This window comes from Bombus bifarius, unplaced genomic scaffold (genome assembly GCF_011952205.1).
Source record: "Bombus bifarius isolate JDL3187 unplaced genomic scaffold, Bbif_JDL3187 scf7180000009243, whole genome shotgun sequence".
Lineage (NCBI taxonomy): Eukaryota > Metazoa > Arthropoda > Insecta > Hymenoptera > Apidae > Bombus > Bombus bifarius.
In genome coordinates this window covers 2998438-3021810 of record NW_022884989.1, presented here as the reverse complement: position 1 = coordinate 3021810, position 23373 = coordinate 2998438, and the positions used below count along the sequence as shown (strand labels likewise).

General features: G+C 40.4%; 1 protein-coding gene across 13 annotated transcripts in view; it reads right to left on the bottom strand.

Annotated features, from left to right (window-relative positions):
• Positions 1 to 23373, bottom strand: part of LOC117214741 (protein unc-13 homolog B-like) — a 371198-nt gene that overhangs the window by 101071 nt on the left and 246754 nt on the right. For 8 of the 13 annotated variants that reach the window (XM_033461039.1, XM_033461040.1, XM_033461037.1 and 5 more), the window contains exon 3: positions 12281 to 18245. The exons of the other annotated variants lie outside the window; for them this stretch is intronic. In XM_033461039.1, the coding sequence (XP_033316930.1) occupies positions 12281 to 17665 (5385 nt within the window). In that variant the 5' untranslated portion in view covers positions 17666 to 18245. The remainder of the gene's footprint in view (positions 1 to 12280; positions 18246 to 23373) is intronic. 13 annotated transcript variants of the gene reach the window in all.

Sequence of the window (23373 nt, the reverse complement as noted above, 5' to 3'; positions counted from 1 at the left end):
CTCAGGCTCCTGTTATGCATCATTCCTTACTTTCTTAACCGGAAAATCTACGTTGAACCAACGAATTTGCCCCTGTTCTCCAGAAAGTTAAGAACAGAGTCTAATTATGTGTTACTCTTTTAGAAACTTTTTCTTGCCTCGAGCAATTTGCTTAAACTGCAAAACAATTCCTTTACGCGGAGTTAAGATGAAGACATAACAAGAGCATTCATAAAGTCTGATCCACTTTTTTCAGTCGAACATCAACTAAATTGAATGGATTACATTCTCCGTTTCTTTATTGCAATTAAAACGCCGATATTAATGCAAATAGAAAAAGATTATCAGCTTGTTTCTAATTATTCTTTGTTCCTTTCTCTTTTACTTCAAATTTATTTTCATCCTTTAATTCTGACCATGTTTCGATTAAGAGAAGGTTACTTTTAACTCAGTTCTCCCTTTTTTGTTCTTTGTTTATAATTATAAAATAGTCTCGAAGTGAGTATTTAATTTCAGTTGGCAGGTTCGTTTAAAAAACTCGTTTAAAATTGGATCGATGAAGGACACGAATATTTCAGTGGATAATTGATTACACAGAGAAAATTAAATAAACAAAACGAATCAAAACATTTTTCTCTAAATATCTATCTCAAACTACTATCTATTAGGAAACCAATGGAACATCTAAATACATATCAGCGATGCATAGATCGAATCAGCGTCTCTCGATCTCGTTTTCCTTTCCCTAAAACTTACGCTTCTCATATCATATCATCCTTTCTATTTTGTAACATAAACATCGTCCTATGTTTATTCATCCCTTTCAAAACACCGTACGCTTCTGCGCAAAAATTAAAACAGACGAGAGAAAGGAAAACAGTCCTAAGCAGCTGTAACATTATTTTCACGTAGCTGACACTTGACTAGATGGTTCGAGTATCTACGCATTCCATTCCCCGGAAAGCAACCGGACACAACCTTTTAGACATCACGATCGACATCACCAATACCACCAATGTCGACCATTTTCTCACTCTTTCCCCTACAAGTTTGCCCCTGTCGTAACCCAATGCCTCTAGACTCGCTTCCGTGCATGAGCCAGTGAGATGCAACCCGAGCTACACGTTTCCCTCGCCGCGCGTTTGCCAGTTATCACACGAAAGCTTCTTACCCTACGTAATATTCTGTCCCCCTGGAGAATACACGGCTAAACGGTTTCGTTACGTTATTAATTGACACAAAACTACCGCGTAGACTATAATACCATTACAATACGTGTTTAGATATACCTTTTGACGTGTGCATGTACTCGTGTGTTCTTGTTTGTATGCGTATGTATGTATACGTATGTGTGTGTGTATTCGTATGCGCGTGAGTCAATACACGTGAAACGCGTGGGCGTGCGAGTAACGCGCGTCCGTGAGAGAACAACCGGGGCTTTCCGCGAGAAGCTTCGCATGCCGGAAACGAAGCAGCTTAACAGTAGTATCCGTCGAGTATGACCCTTATGGCGGCCTTAGCCACAGCAAAGCCGGGACTACACGAGTGTTCGAGGCTCGCCGGTAACAAGCGGTTTGATCTTCGGTTACGGAGGTAAACTCTCGAACTTCGGTCGCGTTTCCACTGTGAACCCTTGTCCACATTACACTGTTCTCTGGATTTTACCGTCCTCTGGATTTTACTACTGTCTCCTGGTTTCGAGCGTTTCTACGTAACTCGTTCTACCTTTGCATGAATCAACATTGATTTTTTAATCTCTAGTTGATTACTAAGATCGATGTCATACTTACGTGCTAGACACTCGTGTGGCTTATTTATTTTAGTTCTATTAGTAATAAATATTTAGTTTTTATTTTATCTTCGACGATACTCGTTCACGAGATTGATTGCCAGTTTCTCGCGCACTACCCGAAGAGACTAGGATTTTAATAGGCGAATATCCCGCGAGACGGGAACTCTATCGCGTGCCTAATCAGCTGAGCCAGCCTGAAATACGGACCTACTTGGAGCGGACGCGATCTTCCTACTTCATCGATCCCCGACGATCTTCTCTCGCGGAGATCGCTGTACTTGTATAACGACGCCACGCGATTTCTCAGTTTCGAAGATGATCCCGCGTGTAGAGTGCAAGTTCCAGAAGCTGCGCGAACTATTCGAAGATTCCTGTGAACCTGGACTCACGAGTACACATCGTCGAATAACGTCCGCGTGTTTCGAATCCGAATTGGCATGGAGAAACTTCTCGTTCTTGTCTTTGATTGATCTTCTTCTCTTATGGAAAAATCGAGAACCAGTTCGAGATTTAAATGGAAGCCGAACACGACGTTCCATCGACATGGATGTCTAAGATTCCTGCATTGTATAAACGAACCGTGTACTCTTGCTTTTAGACACAGTTTTCTGTTCCATTGATTTGAATTTTAGTAGGAAGCATCTTGATAGAAATATCGAATGATGTGGAAACGTTATTCGATGACTGATACGAAGATCCAAAGGAATCTTTGAATAATTTCAGCCTCGTATTGGACTGGAAAAAGACCGCTAAGAACGTGTTAGACACAATGACACCGTGACAATATGCATATACAATATCCATGATCGTTAGAATCGTACAATATAGATACACAGTTAACGTCACTAGACGCGAGTACGTATCTCTTGTTTCGTTTGGATCTTCATCCTTGCTTACTTGCGCCTTAATTCGTTTCATATAAAAGTGAGAAATGGTACACAATTGGTCCGGGTGTTTGTTCGTTGGATCTCGTTCACAAAGCGTTTCAAAAGAGAGATGGTCGTGTGTTCCGCGAACGTAAACGGAATTCACGATCCTTCTACGTTTTGTTGGAAATAATTCAACAAAGGAAAGGTCGGTTAATGCGTGGCGCCTTGATCATGGTCGAATAAAACGTATTTATAGGCTGTTCGAAGATACAGAGGAGACTCCCTCGAAACTTCGATTCATCTCTTCTTATTTGATTAAACTTTCGTTACAATGCATTTCGCGTTACTTTCAGATCGTAAAGATCTGATTAAAGATCAGAAAGATCTGAGAAATTCACTTTTGCTCATGAGTTGCAAATATGCAATTGTGCTTTTTGTTTGCCATTACGATTAATTGATTTCATTGTTTCTCATCTTGGTCTAGCTTTGTCGATTTTCTCTTTCACTTTATCTATGTTTGTGAAATTCTGAGATCTAAGTACGATACGACACGACGATCAACAATGATAATTGCAAGTGAATTCAATCGTGAGAAATGGAATTAATAGGTGGCGATTCCTTGTTCCAAAATTTTCAATTTTCCAAATTACATGCAATTTCCTTCCTGTACCTCCTATTACGTGATGAAATAAATTTAAAAATGTACAAATTAGCAATGTTACGGTCAACGACGAAAACACTTTCTATATCGAATTTCTTGTAAATTGATCTCTTATTGAATTTGAATTGCTTGGATTTCGCAAAACGTCAATAATTTTCCAATAATCCCATTTAATCAACCTACGTTCAATCATTTAAACTCGTCATTAAAGAGTTTCAAGCAATAGAATACGTGTATTTTACCTTTTAATCACTTGTGTCACTTAAACGTGGTTATTGTTATTGCTTTCGGAAAGAACGTTTTCTATGAGCGGCACGTGTCGCCGCATAGAATTGTTAAGCGCACGTCTAACTGCAATTTCGTTGTATTAGAAAAAGTAACGAGGAACGTTAGCTGCATGAAATCTCGAACTATACGGCATCGTATCTTGAAACTATCGCGTCCTTTGTTCCTCGCTACCATAAATTCGCAATAAGCAGCTCGTTCTCTTTTCTCATCTTTCAGAAGAAATGGGATTCCAGCGTTAAACGTGGCTTTTATCGAAGGTATTTGATTTTACGATCACGCGTAAAATGAGATTCTTTCGAGATTATGAGAAATGTAATTTATTTTATAATAATTAATTTCTACAGCTTCAACGTCAATTTTATCGCCAATCGATTGGCATCGTTCAAAAGAGAAACTTTTATTTATTCATAGATAACGAAGGTAATTGGAAATTCCAATGAATTTTATTTCAGCTCGTTTTATAGAATGTCACGTAAGCCTCCTCTCATGCTCCTATCTGATCCAATTTTCAACAATTACGATGTGTATCATGTAGCGTGTAATCGCATGATCCTAAAACGACAGTAATCTTCGTAGAAAGACATTTAATCTACGGTAGCTGTACATCACCAGAATAATCCAGCAGCTTCCTGTTCAATGTCCTACATATTTCATAAAAACAAAATGCCAATAAACATCGGTAAAAGAAACAAAGTTTCGCTTCGTTTTGTACAAATCGACAGAACTTTCACGTACAATTACAAATTTCTTAAAAAAGAAACGATCGAATCGAATGGGAAAAAGTTAATGGAACAATGCAATCAGCGAAAATAAGTCCTGGAGAAATAAACGAAAAAAAATTGTATTTCTAAAGCACGAGTGAAAAAACAGACACTACTGGCAATTAAATGCTTGATCAATATCAAAGGTACTCGAATCACCACGCCGGTACAACAGCAAGACCGAATGGAAAAAAGAAGCATTACAAAATTGCTGTAGAACAATTCACTGGATACAAAGAAACTTTAATTTTTGAAAGTCTGTTAACAATAAGACCGACGGCTATGGATTAATTGAAAATTTATCGATACCAAGCTTCCATTTCTGGTTTCGTTTGACGTGGTAGGTTTCTATATTTTGACACTGACTTAAAATAGACTGATCTTTACGGAACGCAGAGGAAAGCTCGTTTCTCGAGGAATTATTATTATCTTGTAACACGAAAAAGTCAGTTTTAATTTTTTATATTGTTTTTCTTGAAATAACATTGTCACGTTTAGGAAATAATTTTTTCATAATTTTGGAAGGAAAAGATTTTACAAATTAAAGGAAATCTATGAACGATTAAATCATAAGTAGAGCGAGAATGAACCGTGTTCTAGTAACTCGATGAATAAGTATTAAATCTTTTAAGCTTACTTCTGTTTGTTATGTAAATTTATACAAAAAGGAGGTCAATTAAAAACGTAATCCCACTAAATTTTCTTCTACTCGTTGTACAAAGCTTTTTCTACAACGCATCGAATCTTTTAAAAACTTTGAAAAGAGATTTGGTGTATTTCGAACCTGTTCCCTAAACAGAGAATTTCCCTTATGTTGATGCAACACAGTATGCAAAAATCTTAGATGTAAAACGCCCAGTATTTGTTAACTTTGATATCATTCTTCTGGAAAGGCATTTCAGTCCAACAATTAGTAGCTACCCCCTCACCCTTACCGTTATATCGATTAATTCAAATTAATTATTATTTCGTATGATCTGCTGTGTCAACACTAATCATTTTTTTGCTTATTTCACTTTTTACATTCTCCTCACTCTCTTCTTAGTACCTGTTCCTAAAAGCTGACTTTCTTGTCATCTTTTTCTCCTAGCTCGTTCTAAGTGACTTCATACAAAATTCCCCACATGGTACGCATTCTCCTAAATCGAGGTCAGGCTTCTACTACAGCATTATCAAGAAATCTGTTGGGCAGGAAAAATCATAAAAATGCATCACCATCCTCTACACCATTATCATCTCTTTTACATAACACGTAGAATCATATCCAAAAGGTATATTTAACTACCCTTATAAAACCAATAACCTAGTTCGTATAAAACTTTCGCAAATTGCAGTATGAGCCTGTGTTCCTATTATTATTAAACATGAACTTTGTCCCTTCTGGCAACACGACCTTCCCCTACACCAAGCCATTTGCTATTTAACACGACCATAGCCGACAACGCCCCTCGATAATCAACCCTTCGCAGAAGGGTCTGATTGCTAATTATCCAGTCACGTGGATACACCAACCATCTCACCGCAATTTCCCTTTCCTCTCGAATATCGCTTTGGAACGAGGGCCACGACAATTCTCCCGACTTTTTGCTGCTATTGACATCACCGGCGAATCACGTCTCGAAAGACCAGGCGGCCATCCGGCACGAGTGGCACGATTCGCCAATTACCAGAAGAATCGATCGGCCGACCGAGCGTGATACGTGCCCTCAGGCTCTGACTAATTAAACAGAACGCGTGGTTGTTGGTCAGATCCCGAGCCACGACTCCGCGATCGCCTCGTTATTCTAGATAAAGGTGGGATTTCTTATCAGCGTCACACCTATGCGTAAATTTCGGTTTTACGCGTCGTTCAAACGCAGAGATTTTCCATCGGTGTGAGATGATTTATCATGATACATCGAAGAACACTTTTTCGCATACTTCCAAGCGACTTTTAACTGTCGCATATGTGTCGCAATATGACCGTGGACGCTTTCATTCAGTTGCACACGGCGTTCGAACACAGAGATTTCTCTGATAGTCCCACCAAGTTCCTATTTCCATTTTGATCGATCTTTATTTCCATCAACTTTCTTCGAATCATCCTTTTCGTTTTTAGTCACAAACCCTCGCTAACTATAATTTTCAGCTATACAGGGAAGTAAGATAGATTGCAAGTTCAGTTCTTATCAAATTTTACGTAAGTGAATTTCTTATATATAAAAGCGTCGAGGTTTGTAATAAAAAAAGGAAGGAGTATTCTATAAAAATCTGACTTGTTGAGAGAACTATATACATATATTAGACGGAGTAGTAAGTTTACTCGTGTTTTCATAAAAGAGCACATTTGATGTTGCTGCTTTTATATGAGATCCGTCTGACCGAGGAGTAAATTTATCTTATTTCTTCATCTCTTTCCTATGGAAAAGTTCAAATACAGTTTCACATTCCCCAAATAATTTATACAATATTCTTCGAAGTGTATATACCAGTGAAAAACGGACGAATCTATTACTCAACCCAATAGTTTCTCGTGTGTCAATGTGTACTCCGAATCGCGAGTGTATTCTGTTCGTCACATTTTTTACCAGTATGAGATATTTGCATTATGATACATTGAAAAAGCATACTCCTAAACGATTTGCAAGAAGCATACTTCTGTTTTTCTATAAATGATTTTCAAACGCCGAAGAAAATCTCTCCTTTCTTTCGACGACGATGAAAGTATACTAAAGTGCAAAATAATTTATTAAAGATTGCGAGAATTCAGAGAACAAATATCTAACCTCGTTTTACTCAGAAGCTATACCGATTAACTCTATAAATTGAAAAGTAATGCAAAATGTGTTCAATGTTATAATCTTCTTTTTTTTAATTTCCTTCAATTATATGGATATTTATGTCATTTTCTTGCTGCAAATAAATTTAGGGAAATAAATTATTCGTTGCTTTGAGAAGTTTAATTATACGCTGTAATTACCTATGCGGATAATAAAATTGAAAAATTTACAAAACTGCAATTGATCAGTTTGTGTTCTGGGGAGCTTAAATAACAAATACACAAAAAAGACACTGCGTCTAGTCGAAAATGTCTAGACGTTTAGCTAGGCGATAACATCTAGACTTAGACATTTACTTTCGCCGCTCATAGGAAATCCCACCTGAAGATAACCGGAATCGCGAACAGGTACAGTGCCCGGTTTTCTTCCTCCTTTCCCTAAAACACTAACACCAAATGTACGTACGCACGATCAATTAATTTCTAGCTTAATTAAGAGTATTATACGGCTGCGAAGTCTTTAGATACGGAAGCATATACTTTGGACGTATGTACGACGCGAGTGTGTTACGCCTGTTCGTTCATCATTGCATTTACACTGCACGTTCAAATGTGATCGAACTGTCTCATAGTACGACCATTCGTACGATTGCACGAGTTCATGATCGTTGCATCGGCGTGCTTTCGCGTCTCTGGCTTTATCCGTTCGATTATGAAACTATTGCGGATTCGTGTTATGCGTTGAACGGTTATCGGTACACGGAACGCGATCGATCGTTTCGAGATATCGAAATGGTATGCGAGCAGAATCTTAGCTGCTCTCGTTCGATCGTTTACGAGCGTGTGACGTAGGTATATCGGACTAGGAAGCGAGAACAGAGTGATTGTTATGGGGTTGTTGAATCACGCTATCGACCTATGGTTCCGGAATAACGTGTGCTAGGTACTGAAGGTCGTGGGTGCATTGTATATTCAAATAGCGAGCGAGGTTTTAGAAAAATTCGGAATAATAAGACCATCGACTCGAAATCTAAATATCTGTTTCTCGTTTCAGATTTCAATGAAATCTTCTTTTATAGATATCGTAACAGAATGCATCTTGATTTTTCAAGAAATTGGAAAAAATTCAGAAATGTTTAAAAGTAAGAGCGTTAAATTCCGGTCAATTGATTCAATTTTTCTCTTCATAAAAGAAAAAGTGGCAAACATTCTTTCGTTAATTATATTTTCCAAAAGATACCAATAGCTATGCAACCGTCTTATATTACACCCCATTGTATGATAACCGTTTCAAGAATATACCTACGTGCCGCATCGCGTAGCTATCGAGCGTTTAATTATCTTCTATCGTACTATCAGCGTATATAGTGTCCACTAGTTACGAATACTACGAGATGCACGACAACAATCGTTAACTTTACTCACTGATCGCGAATCTTCGATAGAACACACCCTTAACCACCAGTAATAAAACGTATAAATTACCAACGTGTAAAAAAACAAGTTTTCCCTCCACGATTAATCGTGTAAATATTCACAGAAAGATTCACTCGCCGAGTTTCTTCGAATTAACGTAAATGGAAACTCGTTGAATCGCGGAATTTTCTAGTTTCGCGACATTCGTGTAACGCGCGGGAAGAATAGAACGGAAGGAAGTACGTAATGTATTGTCCACGTAATATCTTGTCACGCGAGTTGACGCGATATCGACTTTTGCGTCTTCACGCTCTACCAAACGGAATATATCGTGTTGTAAAATGCGGGGAACACGTGATCGACGAGAACTTTACCTTCGTATTAGATCGAAGAGCGGAACAGATTCGAAGTTACGTTATTTCAATGCAATTCCGAGATAAATCGTGATCTACGTTATTACTCGTATAGTACAGTAGAAATAGGATTTCTATAGAAAGACTTATGTTCTGAAAAACAATTTGGCAGGACCTTTTCTTTTTTAACTCTTGATATGTTGTACGTAATAAAAATTGTAATAAACGTAGGAAGATCGAATGGCTAGTATTTGTAAAAGGATTTCTATTGGTTTTTCCTTAGTAAGAAAATTCTGTTAAATTGAGATTTCTTGGAAATCTTCAGATGTTCTGCATCGTTTGTCTTCTTTCCTTTTTCTACAAGATTTCTTGGTTTTCGGGCAGTTAAATGCTTCTATCTTATTGACAATGAATTATTCTTAAAAATTAATTTTTGATTAATTGTACTATCTATAAGACTCACGAATGGATTTAATTTCATATCTGCATGCATCGTTTATATATTGCAAAATTATAATTAACAGTCTTTTAGACAGTTGTACTATTATACACACAATTATTCTAAGCACAATAAATTAAATTTCCCCTTCTTTATGTTACAATTTCAAATTATATTCAGACACTGAGATCTAATATGCGAACATTATTTTACAACTCGTCTAATTATCAACAAATAGAACGTTTCCAGATATTTTACTAAAGTTCGTCAGAAAGAACGATTAGTTTTTGTTGCTCTTTAAATTGCATGTATTATTAATTGAAATGTCAATTCCCCAGGCAAATCCAGAATAAGTTGGAATTACGTCAGCGTTGCTTTTTATTGCTTTCGCGGGATCGATAAACGGTTGGATACGAATCACGGAATCCATGTTTCCCTGGCGAAACTATCGTCGATCAGACAAATATCATCGTGTTCCCCGTGAATCGAAATATCGGTGATTGGTGAATCCATTTTCCTTTTCGCTCCTATTCGTTCCTTTACGCCTTCTCGGAAGCGATTGATTTCGATGTGCATGAGATGAGCGAGATTCTTTCCTCTTTATTTTTCAATCATGCCTGCGCGATTTGCTTCCCACCATTTCTATTTTCGAACATTTTTCTCGATAAACTACCCTTAACGTTGTACGAGCTTGTGCTTTCAGCGCGCACTATTCAGAAATTCGTGCGATTTAATTCGGAAGATGCACATAGTTACTTGTTAGTTACTCGAAATTCTTTAAGTCATTTTAATTCCGTTATTAAACCTGACGTAGGTCGATGCTGAAGATGAACGTGTTAGAGTGGAAGTTTCTTAAATACTATGTTCGATGGTCGACTATAGTAGTGGCTAATAAAATTATACGATTTCCTAAAAATACAATTTGTTGAATTTATTTAGGAATTCAAATATCGTAACATGTACTGGAAACGTAACAATTGGCTACACTTTGTAATAAAAAATGAATGAAATTAATAAAAGAATCGATACGTATGATATAGAAAAGAAACGGTTTAAGTATTTCTTTATATTTAATATATATCGACAAGTAGAAGCTTTTGTATTAAAGTTTGATTTACGATTTTCTTAACTTGAAACTTTTGTCACTTGTATCACTTTCTTCTGCAAGTCTTTTAAACGACGCAGTCGATCATTGGTCACGTAACAATTGAATCATCGATTAACATTGAACGTAAAATATTAATATTTTTAAGATAGTACAATTTTAATAGCCACTGTATAAGATTAAGTTAATCGTCCAGATGTATCGATAGATTGGAATCTCGTGACTTGTAAGTACATCACTTGCATCGATAAACACTACAAGTATCCTAAGGAAGCCTTCCGTCTTCCGTGTGATTCTAATACCTTTTAAGTACAAATGCACACTGTTTCGCACATCTCTTTATTTACGCGCTATGTTATAATATCGAATTGCGTGTGCGTGAATGCGGGCGGAAAAGCCACGAGAGAAAAATGGTGAATGGAGACGCGCGGAAAATCGAGCGTCACTTTGTTCATTGTGGGAACCTATGAAAGACTTGTCGTTCCCCTGCATGTATTGGGGAAACGTTAATTGACCGAATAATACTTAGCCTTGTCTCGCGAATTCCCTCGTCAGACCGCGCAGGCACGCGGCTCCTACTAATACTACCTTAAAGCGTATCGATTATTCAAGCACCATCTAATTATACCTATGATCTATTTTAATTAGGTGTAAGCCTCGTTTATTTTAGCGTTCGATGCGTCCGCCGTTTTGCCATAGTTACTTGTCGTAATTTCTAAACGGCGGCCTCGAAATCGATCGAATCGTCGATCACGATCACCGATCGATCTGCTTTTGGATTCGTGCACCCAAAATTCTCATCATCTACAAGTATATTGCTTGGCCAAGCGTCAGTGACGTTGCACTTGCTGAATTGACTAGTACCATAGTTCATTATGTCGTTTATTATATCGAAGTTCGTAATTCGGTCCTGCGCGTCTATCTCGGTCTTTATTTTCGCGGTCGACGCGAAAATGGACCACGGGGACGTGATTTACGCCCGGCAAAGCTTCACTCCCGCTTTCTTCTATCGTAGTATCGTATTACATTAGTATTGACTGGATGCGCCATATCGGATGGCACCACACATATGGTTACACGTTACGCGCGAAATCGTGCTTAAATTCGTATGTTGCTTCGCTTTACAGTCCATTTGTACGCGTACAACGTACTCGACACTCGCTAGCGAAAAGAAGCATTGGAAAATGTCCTGATAATAATTGTATCGGGTTGTATGGTCACTGGTATTGAACTGTTAAGATAACTTCAAGGAAATGGTGTTTTCCTACTGGTAGAAGTCGAGTGATATAAGTTCGTGATTGTATTACACTTGGTTCTTTTCTACGTTTTACAGCTAAATTGTGGTTTTGGTTTCATAATAATGTATAAAATTAATACTTGTGAGTCGTTTCTCTAGACTTACGTCACTCGGTTCCTTGTCGAATTCTGTGCAGGATGTTAAAAGATTCTTCGATATATTTTTAACTTTCATTTTATCTACCGATCTGAAAAAGATCTGTGCGTGTATTATAATTCAACATATTAAACGAAGATGAGACTCCCGCTGTTCGAAAAACAAATTTTGTGAAAAGAAAAGAACATATCGTACGAATGAAAACAAGTTCTAATTTTTAGGAAGTGTTTTTACAACCTGTCATTAATAGTGAAAGTTACACTTCATCAGCCATTAACATCCTGCGCATAGAATATGCCGGAAAATCTATATTACTAGAACACAATATAAACCAATTACGACAATGTTCAACATACTCCGCAAATCAGGTTCTATAAATTACTTAATCCTACGACTTGACCCAATCTCCGAATCTCGAGTACGCCTTACAAAGATTTTCGTGTCCTCACTTTATCATTATACTCACTGCTGTGGGTCCCTGAGAAATGGTGGTCTCCTTGGAATCCTCGACTTCCTTCAGTTTCTCCTCTGCCTTTCGTTCCTTCAACGCTTTCAGCAACTTCCATTTTGATCCAGGTGGACCAGGACTCACCTGGCCCTCTTTTAACGTCGCATCCGAGCTACCGCACGACGAGGAATCAATTTTGATTTTCGGCAGGCTCAAGGTCGCCGTGGTAGCCGTTTCTGCACTACCGGCTCCATCGCGCTCGAGGCCTTCAAGGACAGTGCTCTCTGAATCCCAAGCACCCGGGATGCTGACGGACACCTCGCTAGGCGGTACACTTACGCTACCTTCTCGAGAGATTGGTTCAGAGCCAGGATGGATTTTTTCGCCGTGTCGAAAAGTCGAGCCGCTCGAACTGCGTCTCGACGGTTGTTCGTCGACGTCCTTCGGCAATTCCTCTTCTTCCTCCTCGTCCATCGATTGGACGGGACTATCAGGACCGGAAGTTTCTCCAGAGGAACCTTCTTCCATAGCAGAGGACAGTTTCTCTTTCTTAACTTCCTCTTCGTGCGCCCAAGTATGATAATCGGTCACCCTCGCAAACACCGCTTCGATACTCTCCGCAGATTTTCGCTTTGGAATAGGTTTCTCGTCTCGATACCTGTCTCGTTCCTCCATTCGACGATCCTTCGCCATCGTTCCGTTAATCTTACTCGTTCGTAGCTCTTCTTTATCCTCCTTCGCCTGCTCTTTCGATATAGTGCCAGCCTTCATCTTCAGTTCTTTCAGGACGAAAGACATCTTCTCCTTTACCGTTTCGTCTGGTTGGTACTGATCAGTCTCCTCCGGTTCCTCTACCAGCACCTCGCCCATCTCTACCTCTATCTGCGATTGCCTCTCAAGTTCCTCGAGCTTCCTCAACTCGTACCGGTACCACTCGTCCTCGGAGTCGATCGAGTCCTCCGTACTTTGCCGCCTGGATGAGACCCTCGACGTACTTCGATAGGAATGCGTGCTTCGGTTATCCTCGTCCATTTCACCCGGTCTTGAACCGGTCCATGGAATTTCGAGCGACTGCTGATGCCGCGGCAGGAATCGACTGCCTGGCGTTTGACCCTTCGTGCTTGACGCGGATGGGCTTCCTTCCGACGGTGGAGCCTCCTCCGATATGCTGGTTACCAATTCGGGAAGCCTGGTGCTGCTAGATTTCTCGCTCCTCTCGCTTTTTTCCGACATATCTTCCGGGTATTCAAAGCTTGTTTCCAGAGTTTGGACGGTACCTTCGTCGGACTTCTTCTCGGTGCTGCCCTCTTCACTGGGAGGCTGTTCATCGGAGACCGTGGAGGATTGTCTCTGACGATACTTGCCTAATGCTCTAGACACCGCAAATTCCATACTTGCACCACCCATCAGAGTCACAGGAGGAAGTTTCGGAGCCTTTTCGTTGGGAGCTTCGTCGGAGCTACCAGCGGATCGTTTGATGTCCCCGACAGTTTGAAATATCGATGAACCGCCAGAACCAGAACCTGTGCTCTTCCCAGATGTTTCTTCTTCGAAGCCACTGATCTGTTCAGGAAGTTCGTGATCCACATCCTTCTTTTGATCTTTCTCTTTGGCCCAAGCGTCTTGAAGAGCTTGCTGTTGTAACTGCTCCTGATGCTGTTGAATTTGCTGTTGGAGAGCTTGCTGTTGCTGTTGTTGTTGTTGTATATATTCTTTCTGTTGCAGAGGTAATGGCTGAGTTGTCGGTTGCTGTTGCTGAGGAACTGGTTGGGGCACCTGTTTACGTTTCGTGCTAGTTGTCTTTACCTTGGCAAAGAATGGAGGTTCTTGATTTACGTCCGACATCACGCTGTCTTCGTCTTCTGACAGGCCACTCTGTCTACCACTACTCCATTCGGTTTCGGACTGTTCAGGATCCGATAAAGATTGAGATTGATGATTTCGTCTTTTGGCCTTCTGAAGAATTCCGGATACGGTGGACACTAAAGTGTGTTTCTTCTTCTTCCTGGCTGCCTGGCCTCTTCCACGACCTCTTGCCATACCTGCTTCCTGCGGAAGCCTCTGCTGTTGTTCCTGCGACATATCCAAATCTTCCCTCCTTACTCCACCAGGTAACGAGTGACTCCTGTGTCGCTTGCTCAAGTGTAAATCAGGTAACCAGTTGCTCATGGAGCTCATCGCATTTTTTAAGGACGAACCGCGTTTCATCTTCTTGCCAGCTTTCGCATTTTCTATCTCGTGGTCCTTCAAATTCGACGCAATACTAATATACCCTGATTGAGATACTATCACGCTCGAAGCATCGTAATATTCTTGCTGATGTTGCGTTTGATCAATAGGCATTCTTCCTGTTTCGTGGTCCTGAATGTATTGATGTTCTCTTTGCCGTTGTCTCTGATATCCATCCGTAAGTTGTGCGCTTTCGGAACTACTCAACCTTTGACTGTATGGCTGGTACTGCTGCTGATAAGCTTGTGGATAGTTCTGATTCGCATACGTGTGATGATACTGATGTGCCTGATACGTCGGTGGCTGAGGATATCTTCTATCGGTGTACGGGCTTTGGGCATAGCTACCGTCCGATGTTAGCGATCTGATGCTGGAGGACGTCGAATCGTGAGGTATCTGGTCTTCCATCGAATTTAGCCACGAAGTCTCGTTCGTCTCCGTTCGCGGCAGATTCGCGCTAGTCGGATAATAAGATAGTGCATCCGTGATATTCCCCGTGGGGAACATTGTGCGATACATGGCGGCTTTGTACCCTTCGTGGTTTGTCATTCCGTCAGTGTACGCGCTGCCTCGTGAAGGTTTCTTCAGGTGACCTCCTACAGCGGCCGATTCCGTATATTGAACAGCACTATAATTATCCTGGTAGCTGTTATACTGGTCCATTGCATCTGGATAGTAAGCAGTGGTCGTAGTTTTCGGACCATAGCCCCCAGCGCTGCTGGTATAGACGCTCGTGATGGCCTGTTGTCGATTGCTCCCAGCTACGGAATAAATGGCAGGTTGCTCAGACCTATACACATAGTCGATCGTGGTTCCAGGCGGTACGGTGTCGTAAGTATGCTGTAAAGTTTGCTGGCGACCTCGTTTCTTTGGACTCTGACAAGTGGTCGCGATGGGTGCTGGAGGAGGTACAAAACTGTACTCCTCTTTGGTGGTCGGTGTCTTTATCGACGTGTAGCCTGACAAATGATTCATGGCTGCGGTGTAAGAGTGGCTCGTAACGGTATAAGTGGCGGTGGTAGTACTCGTGAAAGCGTCTCTTCCTTCCGGCGTATCGTACAGCGGTTCCTGCGTAATGACCGAGGTTGTGGTTTCCGGAAGAGGTGGAATTGGACTGGCAGATCTGACCGTCGTTGTACTTGGGATTAAAGTTGATCTGGGATGATCTACCGAATACGAAGTGAGCATCTTGGTGATTGAACTTTTTGGCGAGCTCGGCGACTTGTCCAGGCTGCTCCACCCACTCATTGAAGATAGGCCGGAATCAGACTTGGCTGCAACGATGTTGGCCACGCTTGGCTTGGCTGTGTGCTTAGGCGAGACTCGTGGCGACTTAGGCGAGTGAGGAGTTCGTGGACTTAGGCGACCTTGTTCCAGGGAAACCAGTTTCTCCGCGCTCCTCAAAAACGTAGGACTCTGAGGTCGTTTTGTTTCAGCTTCTCTCTGATCAGGTCCTGGCATCAGGAAAGGCTCGGTTGAGTCTCGAGGAGCTGGCGGAGGCGGCGAGCTGGGTGACGGACTTGGAGGAGTTCTATTTTCCTGGAATTCCAAATTCAGTCGAGCAGTGCTACCGAAGTAACCGTCCTGCCTGGTTCGAAGACTCTGCACACTGTGGACGCTATGGACACTATGGACGCTTCCCGCAGAGTGAGTAGGAGATGGGATTTTGTCAGTAGTGGTGCTGTAAATGGTGGGAGAGGCGCAGGTGACAGCCGCGAAGCTTTCGGCCATAAGATCGGTCAGTTCTTTGTTCTCCGCGTAGCCTTTGGCGAAGCTACCGACGTCAATAGGCAATTGGATCACTGGATCTGGACTCTTTTCCCGTACAGCTGTTGCGTAGCTACCTAACCTGGGTGGAGTGTAAGTACTCGAAATGGAATCTAAGTTCGTTCTGGACGTGGACGTAAGTCTTGGCGAAATTGATCGGGTTGTGAAGTCACCGTCAGTGGCTAGACCACTATCTGTGCTCACTCTGGAGATCGATCGACCGGTCGATCCGGGACTTTTCGAGAAGGTCCAACTATCGACATCGGTTTCGGCGTAAATCTTTCTTAGCTGCTCGTCTATACTACTCGCTTCTTCCGCCAATTTAGCTTCAGCTTCGGAACTATATTGTCGTTTCGGAGAGTCCATTAACTTCGACTGTAACTCTATCAAGTTCTGAGAGTCCTTTTGTAATTTATTGGTCAACCTGTCCAGTTCGTGTAATTTTTCCAGAGCGACTTGGTCGATGGAACTGAGTCTAGAGAGCTGGGCCAAATCTTGTTCGCTGACACAAGGCGTATTGCCACGATAACTTTTGTAATCAGCTGCACTAAACACTTCGCCCTCGTCTTCGTCCGCTTCGTCTTCCTTTTTCGTCACTGATTCCTGAATTTCTTCCTTCGTTGGTTTCGTAGTCAATTCCTCGAGTTCCTTCTCTTTGGTCATAGCTTTGTCGAACATGTTCGACTCCGCCTCTTTCTTTCCATTCACATCCTCATCCTCCGCCTCCTCCCAGATCATACCCAGTTGCGACGTTGGTCTGGACGTGTCGCCGCAAATTAAATCCTCCCTGTACGCGTTGTTCAAGCTTCTGTAGAACGCCTCGTCTGGAATGTTACTCTCTTCCGCGAGAGTCTCCAGAGTGTCCAGGTTCCTCACGTTTCTATGCATGTCGGTAACTACCGCGGCAGCGGTTGAGCTGTCCTGCGTGAGTCCGTGCATTCTCGCGATCTCCTGCTGGGCTAATTTCTCTCTTATCGCGTTCGTCTCCTCTATACCCATGGTGGCGCCTATGCTCTTCGCGATCGCGTCCAACTCGCCAACGGTGCTCTGTTGATTGGCTAATGTCTCCTCCACCACCACGTTGGCAGTCTCGTGAGTGCCACCGCTCGCGTAGAATTCGATCAATTGACTGATCACCGTTTGTTGTTCGTATAAGAGGCCCTCTAACTTCTCTAGCCTCTCCCACATCTTGATGTATTCTTGACTGAGCAGGTCTAACGCCCTCCAGGCGTACCTCAGCTCATTCTCCAATGTATTCAACCTCGTGCCGAGTCTCTCCATATAGTCTCCGATTATGTAATCGATGTTGCCATCCGTGGTGGTACTGCTGTAGGCCGGTAGGGCTGGCGAGTGTGCCCTTGGGCTGGTTGGGGCTGGCCCACCCAGCTTCGTCGAATCCATTTTCATCTAAGTTTGCGTTTTTATGACGCAATACGTCGAGTCGACCTCGTGTCTTCTATGTTTCGACGAACCTCCAAGTATGATATTTAGGCTGTCGATGATCCCTGAGGCGATTCATCATGCATACTGTGCGACTCGAATGAAAACAGAATTACAGCGTTGCCTGCGGCCCGAAAAGGAACATGATCGACACTTCAATGCATCTAGCGCAGACTTTCGACATGATCGAACTACGGTAATTCGATGCACTGTTATCGATTCCCATGTTGATTGTCCTTTTCCGTTTCTTTCTTTACTTGTACTTTTTGCCTCCTACTGTTCACTTTACACACGTCGATCAAACTGTACACTATGATTCGTTCACTTGCTACGTTACGCGTAATATATATATTATATATTGTCACTCTGTCTCTCTGTTTTCTGTCCTCCAATCAACTCGTCCCTTTGTTTTTTCTATTACACTATAGCTGCATACACAAAGTTTGATAATTATTGGGCGCGATCTTGACGAACCATACGAGATCGCGCGGCACTCTGCAAATGGCACTTCGTAACCAGTCTCGTGCATTCATGCCGCTGCCGCTATCTGTAAAACAGGAGCAAACGAATTGCCGTGGCTTAGTACGAGACATGCTCGTACTGAGTCACCGCTGACACAGTTTCCATGGTGCTACATTTATCCTATCGAAAGTATGTTAAAGTTTGTTAAGAAACAAGAACTTCAATCAGAAAGATGCACAAGACACTGGCTTATTTCCCACGAACACCGAATCAATATACATCTCCTGTATATTTGATTCAGCTTCCTCCATGATATACCTGTTTTCTTCTTTTTAAATCAATGACACAAATCAAACCAATGGAAAATTACCAAAAAAAAGGAAGAGGAAAGAAAACGTAAAACATTTTTGACAATCGATATAAACGTAATATATATTACGAGATCGCTTTAAGAAACCTTTTTAAGGCGAAACAAACACAAAATGTCTTAGCCTAAACTGAAAAACACCGGAGAGTCTCTGTTCTTATCGTGTCACTAATAAAATATTATCGATATGTAATAAAGAAAATTATGTATACGAATGTATAGAATAAGAAGTATGAAAAAGTACGAAACTTTATCAGATTGTCAGAGCAGAAAGTGCTTTCCGTGAATCCTCAGAGAGCATCCAAACTTTATGAGACATTTTGACTATTGTTTAATCATGTACGTTACACAAGTCTTCATTTCGATAACTCAATCAACCTAAATATCGTGATAATAAAATTAGTAAAATATGCCTACTGTAGCATCTGTGTTACTATTTTCTCGATGAAAAATCAGCTCTAACATCGGAATAATTTGAAGCGGTAAGGCTTTATTCAAATATTTAGCAGTTCGATGGTAAAATTCGCACGCGCCTTATCGAATTCGTCGTCCAGGATCTGCAATCAAGGCGAGAAGATTTCTTAGGCAAGGAATATGGATTAGAGGCCATTAAACGCGCGCTCAGGTGCTTCGAGAGCTCGTGCATAATGAAAGTCTGCATCGTGGAGCATCGATACGGAAAAGGTGCGCGTGGAGTAATTGCTGCAGCTTGGGAATCATATTTTCATTAGCATCGATTTTGCTTTACGGTTACGTTGAAGTGCTTCTGATTGTTCGACAAATGGAGCAATTGCACTTCGAAATGAGTAATGGATAAGGATATTTTTCATCATTATAAAGTTTGAGAAAGAAATATGCATTTTTCAGGATTTTTTTATCTCCTTGATCGACGAGGATCTTTCGCAAATGAGGATTCTTTTCTTGAAGAGGAAGAGATTGATTGTTGAAGGTGTTATGAATCTGATATTACATGAACGAATATATATCAATACAAGAGGAGCCAAGATAATATTTTTTGAATAGAAATTTTGATAATTAATAGTTGGTAATTTTTGCATAGAAATTGTATAGATTTCCAGTAATTTTTGGAAATGTAAATAACTTTTTTTCTTTCTTCACTTTTGAAATTTACGTTGTTACGCTATTCTACTAGATTATTCCAGCAATCTTTGTTCATTACAAGCCACGCGTTTCAATCGATAATGAATGCTAGCTGCATCAGGTTCGCCTGTATATCACGCGAGGCGATTGATCTTGCGTTTCCCTTTAAGCAACGCGAAGGAACACGAGCTTCGATCACTTAGGAAATATTGTTCTGTCGGTTGATATGATTTGATCTGCGAAAGAAAAGACAATGGAAACAAACACTTTCACCTGGAAATGGCAGTGCATGCGTTACAGTGCGAACGATTTTCTGCGCTGTCATCGTTGAAACGCAAATTAGCTGACGCGAGCATGCGATTTTCCGACTGGTTTCCTTTCTTCTATGTATCCATCGAAACAGATACGCCACAAAACTACCCGACGTATCGCACGGACGAGTACAAACAGCTTCTTCGCAATCTCACGACGATATTACGGTTCTATGAAACGAATTTACGTGATTGCACTGGAAGTTTAAGTTTCACGTAAGATTTAGTCTTTTTGCTTTTCATACAGTTCGTGATGTTACGTCCAGTGACTCTTTACGTAACCCAGAATCCATTCCTCGGTCGAGGCGGCCACTAGCTGTGGAAATATAATTAGTCGGATCGCAATAACCCTAAGGAACTGTCATAAAACTAAGCATTTGTATTTTACCATTAGGGCCCTTAATTGTTATAAAATATATTCAAGTCGAGACGTTCCTTGTGGTTATTGTTCCATCAGGTAAAATATGGCAAGGTCGGATTTTCCCATGTTCAACGTTCATTTCCACCCACAAGCGACCGGTGGTGGGGGGGACCAACACCCAGCAATAGTTTTCCTCTGCGACACTATCGTCACCGAATTTCATCGGTTTGTCGTTCTTAAATCAGTCAACATCTTTTGACTGGTTTTCCATCTTTAGATTAATCAACATCTCTTGACTGGTTTTTCATGCGTTGACCAGTCAATGTTTTGATTGGTTTATCAACCTTAGATCAGTCATCTGTTTAACTTATATCTATAAGCACCGAGCGTAACTGTCTATGTCTACCAAGTTGTTGGAATAAAGTGTATATTATAACCTGTTATTTCAGTGTTATAATCAGTTCAACCACCTCCATTATCCTAAACGAAATAGGGTATCGATCATTTTGTGGCGTCGATTATCTAATCGTAACAGGAATTTACGACTGCCGCTGACGCGCTTCCTCGCGAACGCGTCTCTCCGCGAACGATCGAACAAGACTTTTAGTCTCGGAATTTATGGTTTACGTTAGCTGTGAGACTTTCGAGTCACAGTTGATGATTTTCGTGCATAATTTGACACAGTTTTTTAAGATTAGAATGGAGCTTAATTATCGTGTTTTAAAATATTACTTTTTAATCATTTTTAGATGCTAGTTGAGATTCTATTTTTTTTCTTTTTTGGCAATATACGATCGTCCTTAAATTAAAACCAGCATTTATTTAAATATAAGGCAATCTGTATGAAAATATTAAAATACTCGTGAGCCAGCCTCTTTCCCAAGAAAGCGTTTAGTTCCTTTACAATTTTGTTTTCATTATGTCTCTGCATGATTATATTTGTTTAAAATGATATTTACACTTTGGCATCTTGATAGACGAATATTGAAATAAATATAATACGAGCCGTGTTTGCACTGCAAATATCAGAAAATCGATAACCACCCTTGTAAATATACGAAATATTATGCAATTGCTGGCATGTAAACATAGGAAACAGACGAATCTACCGAGAATTTGGCCGATATTCACTTCACACACACATTTAAGCAAAGTTGACGATTATTACGCGTTACGCGTGTTCTATATCGACGTCCTCGTACGAATCGATAGCATTCCACGATGCCATTACGACAAGTGTTCTGTTGCTAAACGCAATTCGATCGATCGGCCAGGTATTCTACATGTAAACCGTGACGCTGGAACATCAGTCGTACAAAAAAAAGAAAGAAGAATCGGAAATGGTATTTGCTGTTAACCTACTTTTTTGCATATCTCTTTGAGCATCTCACTGTATCGATGAAGCTTAATTACCGATATAGTGCCCTCTTTTCAGTACACACGTTCTGTGCAAATTATCGCTACAAATATGAAAGTTGGAGCTGTCCGATTTTCTATGAAAATAATTCAGAATATCGATCAATTAGAAACTTTCCTAAAGGCGTAAATATATCGATTTTTCTACTATTATAAAGATGTAAGCATCTCAAGTATCAAAGTAACTGTGTTCGATAAAATTATTGAATTAATAATATTACCAATCTAAATGGCAAGTTAATTTGTCTTTTGTAATTGACAGGTTAATTAAGTGCCTTTGCTTTGTAATTCGTAAGTTCTTCTCTATCCTGCTTACATATATGTACACACGCTGTACACAAGTTGCAAATTAATATTCCAAATAATTTAAGAATATATGATTTTTTTTTTTTGAAGATGTTACTCTGTCATATATTTCGTTCTACATTATTTCTAAATATTACTGTAATACTTCGAATTCTAATTTTAATATTATTTTAATTTTAATATTCTAATTCGAATATTACTGTAAAACTTCGAATCACGTTACTTCGCACACAATTCGACAATTAATTGTAAACTTCTGAAAACTAAAACGTTAAGCTTAAAAACGTTACATATTCTTGGAGGTATTAGTTTTTACCAACCAATTTCTTTCCAGTACTCTCAACGAGCTTTAGAAAATCCTTTAATCTCCGACTAACAACTTCTTCATATTACGTATACATATATTACGTATTCCACGGATAGTCCACGATTAACCCAATTCAGTTCTAATGTAAGGACAGAGGAAGCAGGCTGGATAAAAACTGAGGGTAGATTAAATCGAGAAGTTTTGATAGCCCGATATTATCGTTCAAGGAACTTGTGTTCTCGTTTTCGAAAAGTACCGTATCAAATGCCTTTCAGATATTGCAACCTGCTCGAATAAAGGCTTAGGCTTAAGTAGACTTAAGGTTACCAGACGTATCACGATTTTACTTTCACGATTTTACTTTCACTCGAATTTCTTCTACACTTTCCTTCTTCTTTCGACGGTTAGTCGTTGTTGATAGAATTTCGCAGATGTAATAAAAATCAGCAGCGCTACGAAAATAGTAGAGTTGCTGTTGAGAATCGGGAACTTCCCATGTTTTTGCTTCCAACTTTCCTTTTCATTTCGCTTATCTGATTTCGCGATGGTTACGACAATATCGTGTAGCTTTTCCGCGAAGTTTCAAAGGGAGCTTCTTGCTCCAGAGAGTCAGACTTCGGCAGAAAAAGTAAATGGAACATGGCACGATAAGTGGCTTTTGTGGGCGGTTCGCACCTGCGCCGGATTTTATTTCGATCTGATTTAAACCTCGCTAACTTTTAATTCGGTTAACCTTAAAGCTACGTAACCAGTTGATGACGAACCGAGTGGGCGATGTCAAATTGCTTTAGCTGATTCGGTTGTACCTCCATCGTGTATTGTTCCTTCACCTCTTTCGCTTCTTTCCAAGTGCGATGATTTCAGTTTTGCTTTGTCCGTGTATCACGTAAAAGGATGCGGAAAAAATAGAATAAGTTGAACCTCGCGGATGGAAATATTTCCTTGAAATAGCTTGGAACTAGTTTCTTATGCTAGCAATTTTTAGAAGTATGAAAATCTACAAGAAAAAAAAAAATAAATAGCATCGACTAAGTGGAAACAGAC